Genomic DNA, 6198 nt, shown 5'->3' on the forward strand with positions numbered 1-6198 from the left:
AGAACTGCAGGAATTTGATTAAGGGACCTTTTCATTACTCAAAAGAAAGCAAAACGAAACTAGAATCTACAACCCCAAGTTACTAGCTGGTGTACAGGAGATGCAGAAAACATTCAGTCATATACCCTGTCTCCCCCAACAATCAACGTTTTCAGTCCCCTCACTGGTGACTCCCAAAATGTTCCTGAAATATGAATTACCCTATTTCCCAGAGTATAACCATCATCAGCAATCTGAGGGCAGCTGCTGTACTGGCGGATTGTTTTCGTAGTTTGAAGATACTTCTATTTATAGGGATATCTTATATTAGAACCGAATAGGGAAACCCTGTAATACTCATCCAGAACTATAAAATAAGCTTCCTCTAACAAAAACAAACACAGAAGCTCAACATTCTAGCTGTCAATGCAGGACCAGAGAACAGGGAAGCAAACTTTCAGGGATGCTTGTGATTGTGATAAAATAACAAGATAACAAAACAAAACCCACTTGCTATGTAATTTTGTTCCTATAGCAGCAAAATGGCTGAGTATGGTGATATGTCCTTAAGACAATATTGCAAGTGATATTTATAACTCTGAGCTAACTGCTGGCCTTGTACAGGATGAGAATTCATTTCTACATACTAATAACAGAACCATCAAATTACCCTCTTTTCCACTGAGGCTGTCCACAAAGAATGGAGAGGCACACGACACCACCTTTTTGACAGTTTACTGAAGAAAAATCAATGGCTGGGTAAATAAATGTCCACTCTAGGGGGGCCTCCTCAGAGTAACTGTTAAAAGAAAGCTCTCTAAGAAGGAGACCCAGCTGAGGCAGGCACACAGGCCATTAGAGTTGCACACACCAATGCCCCCGACCTTCTCTGAAATATCAGTCAGGCACAGCTTAACAAGGATAAGAATTTAATCTGGACCCCAGGCAATGGATTCTGGCTCTACAACTGACTGACTAGAATGACCTTGGGCATACGCATGTCTGAGCTTTAGATTCTTCCCCTGCAAAATGGGAGAACAAAGCAACTCAAATACTCAGATTTCTAAAGCCACAAAACATATTTGTAATTATAAATTAACAGGGCTACGTAAGCTCTTAGTATTTGTTCTATCAGCCAGTCTTCTGGTCCACAGGTGTCCATTCCTACTCTGAGCTAGACTACTGGGAACAGCAAGATACAGAAGCATTAGCACACCTTCTTAGGTACAACTAGCTTAAGCCAAGTGGGACTCAAGGCTGTGAAGGGTTTCTCCCCAAATATGAAAACGCTTACAGAATCCTTACTATAAATCCCTTATAAAGACCAGAGTTGAACCACAAGTCACTTGGAAAAATATCTCTGCATACTAAATGCTGAAAACCAGTTTCATAGCTATTTACTGCAGTGCTACTCCAAGGACTGATCCTGGTGAGATAAGGCGCTTATGCCAGAATCTAAACAACACACCATTTCCTTCATGAGAAAGTTTTGCTGTAGGAAAAAAGTCATCATCGGAACTAACTGTGGTTAATGATGTAGTTTCTTTACATTCTGGGGCCAGCTATTTATCTCAGCCCATACTGGTAACCAACCATTAGTTCATGGATTGGTAGTGGTTACAGCCAATGCTTGAAGGGAATACTAGTATTTTATTTAGAAACAGCTTTTTTTAAAAAATGTGTTAAATCTTATTTAACACCAAGAAAGCAGACAATTTCTCTGGATATCTCTATAGAAAAAAGCTTTCTTTTTACTGTTAGAAAGATTAAATGAGACTAGGCATTCTGCATTCAGGAAAGTCTAAAGAAAAAGAAAGTGTCTCAATAGTCAATGATAACCTTCGGTTTGGATTCCATTCCTGCTTGAGGACTAATGTAATATCCACTTCAGAAGCCTTGCTTCCTTAATTCTCTACACTACTGTCTATCTCCCTAAAACACCTATCTGGTCATGTTACTCCCCCTGCTCCAGACCCTCTCAAGTCCCATCCTACGTATCAGCCTAGTAAGCAACATCTTCCACCCTAACCTTTGGCTTATATTATATCATCGGACCCTCACCAGTCTAACCCGTCCTCCTTCAGAGGCCTCTTAGACTCAAACCCCCCTCTGCCTCCAACACCAATGCCTTTCCCTCCACAACCACACTCTGAAGTCCTACCTTCACAAATGCTCTCCTTCCCTCTCAACCTCACCCCACCCTTGCCCCTCCCACCCCCAGAGACTCTTTCCCTCTGTCTCTTGGCTCTTCAGTAGTTTATCCTTCTATGTAACTCTTGGCAAACCTGCCTTGACTTTGTGTTACTGGAATAAGCATGAGTAATATGTTTGGGGTGGTGGGGGAGAACAGATTTTAATGACATCTGTTATTCCTGATGTTCTTGGGTTCATAAGATATCTGGAGTCAAAGGGCTAGAATTTAAGCCCCTTGAGGGCAGAGAACACATCTTCAGTGCTTAGAATTGGGCCCAGATTTTGGCAAATAGTCAATACATACTTGTTGACTGACTGACTTGTGATTTGCTTTAAAATACTCCAGACCCAAAAAAAAGGGGGGGCTGGGCAGGCTGAGTGGCTTGTTGGTTAAGAGTTGGCTTGGGAGCACGAGCTCTGAGCAGCAGGACCCCGGTTCAGATCTCACATGAGGGCCAGTGATGCTGCACCCTCTACAGCTAAGATGGTGAACAACAGCTCAAACTGGAGCTGGGCTGCCAGGAGTCGCTGGCAACGGCGTAGCCTGCAGCGGGGCTGCTGTGAGCTACTGTGAGTGGCCGGCAGCCAGCATGAGTGGCCAGCAGCTGCTGTGAGCTGCCGTGAGCCGCTGTCCAGGGGCCAGTGGCCAGCAACCGATCTGCCTCAGCCAGAGAGAGCGCAATGATAATACCAACATGGGCCAGTGAAGCCACATCCTCCACAACTAGACTGAAGAACAAAAGGACAGCAACTTGTCTGCTCTCCTTCCTTGATTCCACAATGCTGTTCCCCTCCCCCAATTCCCCAATAAAATCTTTTTTTAAAAAAGGGGGAGGGCTGCATAGATGAAACAAGATCACAATGAAAAACTGGAAGCTCATTATAGTTCTCTTGCTACTTTTGTACATGTTTGAAAGTGTCCATAATAAAAAGTTGGAAAAAAATTATTTGCATACAAGTCCCACTACACTGTGACATCTTACATGGCAGGGAATATCTTACCTCTATATCCTTTATAGGTCTCTGAAGAGTAGTAAAAGGTTATGGAACTATTGAGTTAACCTCTACTTCATCCTTTCTCTCTCTCGTTCTATTTTGTTCATTCTGCCAGAAGGCTTCCCCCAAAAGCCCTGGCAGGAAATTTGAATCCAGAATGGTGGAAATGGGAACCAAGGCATTCCCTGAAGGTCTACCCTTCTCTTAGATGAACCCATAAAGCTTAAAGGTACACAGGAATAGTTGATGATGTCACAAGGGACCTATCACACAAAACTAAAGAGTTGGGATCGCACCACTTTTAGTAACAATGGCTAAACAGCCATATACATAGCAAATCTTCCCTTCCTCAAAATATGAAGTTGATAATGTGCTTTTATCCTGAGAATTGCAGACTCCCTCACTTTTGGTAGGGGAATTGGTGAAACTTCTGCTGAATACAAACTTTTGAATTTCACTCACCCCTAAAAATTAGGACTGACTTACATTGTCTAAACCTATCATACAATTGTTAAATTACTCTCACTCCCCCATACCGAACATCACTTCCATACTACTGCCATACTTAAGTAAAGGAAGCTCCTATGCCTTAGGTCAACAAATACCAACATAAGCATCTAGCTAAGTACCACCATTTGGCTATTAGCCCTTTAAAAACGTGAGCCTACAAACACAAAATCGAAGTCATAAAGAGCACACGGAGCTAAAGCACACGATGGGAGGCACAATACAAAGAAATGAAGAATCAGGTGTCAATTGTACAGGTCTCCTAGAGTAGGTGGCCACAGCTAAATAAAAAGATTAACTGTCTAGCTAGCCTTCATTAAATGTCTAAAGATAAACGCTTAAACAGGCATATAAATTTGCATATATGCAATAATGACCCCTTCCTACATAGCTCAGAGTTAAGGAACAATCAGAATAATGTCACATCATTTCTGCCCTCAGTTCATATGTATATGTGAATATACTCATCCACACATTTCCAAAAAAATCATTTTCAACTGAACCGAAGAAATTTTGAAAAGTTCTGTTTGTCCTCAACTTACAGCTTGTCCATTGGCTTCATAAAGTGGACATTTTTGTTTGATCTTGGCCAGTTCCATATTTACTTGTTTGCTGACCACAGCCATGGGATTCCCTCCTAGAAAAAACTCAAACGATTAAATTCAACATACCTATGAAAAAGGAAGAAAAACCTCAAAGCAAAAAATACTTTTACTCAAAATTTAAAATACTCTAAGCTTAGAGCATGTGTATTACATATTTTTTAAAACTGCCAAAATAAAACAAATGTATAAGATAAGCATAAAGAAGAAAGCAAAAAATTACCTATAATCCCAAAAAGTTAGTTAACAGTTTATTACAGGTCCTTCTAGATTTTAAGTGCATAAAATTACAGATACACACACACAAACGGGATCATAACACATGTATTGTTTTGTAATCTTCAATTTAGCAGTAAATTGTGGACACAATTTCGTGTTAATATGGAGCTACATAATTTTTAGTGGCTGTGTAGTTCTATGTAACAATTTAATCTTCTAATCTGTAGTTTCTCATGTCTGCTATGCCACATTACAAATGCTCCAAAACACAACTGGCCCACTTGTCTACTTTCTTAGGATAATTTCCTAGAACTGGATCTGCTAAGTCCAAGTGCATGTACAATTTAAATTTTGCACATATTGACATATCCTTTCAGGAAGACTATTTGTCAGTTTACCTCTCACTAACACTAAGAATAGTGTCCTAAACCAATATATTTACAATATAAGTTTAAACAATCTTATGAGTCTCAGACCATGTATACAGCACAAAACCACTCACCAAGACCTGTCACTACCATGGCTCCAAGATCAGCTACATAGTTTCCTTTGCGAAATGTGGCAACTCGTCCACCTACACGATCCTGTTTTTCAGAAATTAAATGGCTAAAATCATCAATTCTATTTTAACCATCAGAACCTGGTATGGTACCATCCCAGGCCTCTGGCTTTTATAAATTAAAAAAGCTGTGGTTTAGAGTTTACCTGGAGTGCAATGAACAGTACTGTGGGCATAAAGACCAAATGAAGTGGAAGTGGAAGACCATTTGAGGGAGCAATAGGTAATAATGACAGGAATAGAATTATGATGTAAGGTAGGAAACTTGACAGTCAAGAGACATATTTAGTCAGAGGTACTGTTGTCTCTCTATCCAGCTGTCTATGATACCAATAACGTACAGGCTGAGCAAGGGCCACCCACATAGAAAACATCTGTTCACAAATTCCAACACTAAATGCCATCTTTCTATCACTGAGTTCCGACTCTTGCTCTCCAGTCCCCAAAGTCGGCTATGAATGATTTGATAGATGATTTCTCTGACAAATGATTCTCTAGTGAAAACCCATGCCCAGGGGCAGAGTGTCTACTGAGCATGAACTGTTGAGAATACTTCTCATTCTGAAAATAGGCCCAGGTTTATTTTATCTCTGCTGACTAGCAATTTGCAAGTATGGGGAAACCTTACTGAACTGTAGTGATATTTCAATCATGGATAAATTATATGGGCATGCTCTGTAAACTCCAAACAAATAAAAAAGCAAAACAAAACAAAAACCTGTATACTGGATTAAAATTCTACATGGGTAGGGATCATAAATGATCCCATTATTCCTTACTGTGTTCTTAGTACACAGGATACAGAGGACACACAACTGTTTTCTAAACTAATGAATAAAATACTATTTTTAGTAAGAATGTATCAGGAATTGTTTACTTTTGATTTCCCCGTACTCTATTTGAAAAGACTACTTTGAAAAAGCAATTTGGATTGCACTGCACATAACATTTTGAAAGCTTTTATAAAATTTTAGATTGTTTAGGTTACCCTGAGAAGTGTTTTTTTAAATGGTGGGAGTCCAGGAAGGCCTTTAAGCCACTGGAAGATAATTAAATTTCAAAGTTTACTCATGAAAATAATTTGAACAGTAGCATCCTAATGTGATGTTCTTTTTCCCACTCTGTGCCATCACCCCTTTCCTC

General features: G+C 39.9%; 1 protein-coding gene across 1 annotated transcript in view; it reads right to left on the reverse strand.

Annotated features, from left to right (window-relative positions):
* Nucleotides 1–6198, reverse strand: part of KDM1A (lysine demethylase 1A) — a 72388-nt gene that overhangs the window by 20262 nt on the left and 45928 nt on the right. The window contains exons 7-8 of the mRNA XM_019631418.1: nucleotides 4999–5102; nucleotides 4218–4312 (exon numbers count right to left, since the gene is read on the reverse strand). Coding sequence (XP_019486963.1) covers nucleotides 4218–4312; nucleotides 4999–5102 — 199 coding nt within the window. The remainder of the gene's footprint in view (nucleotides 1–4217; nucleotides 4313–4998; nucleotides 5103–6198) is intronic.

This window comes from Hipposideros armiger, unplaced genomic scaffold, assembly GCF_001890085.2.
Source record: "Hipposideros armiger isolate ML-2016 unplaced genomic scaffold, ASM189008v1 scaffold_999, whole genome shotgun sequence".
Classification (NCBI taxonomy): domain Eukaryota; kingdom Metazoa; phylum Chordata; class Mammalia; order Chiroptera; family Hipposideridae; genus Hipposideros; species Hipposideros armiger.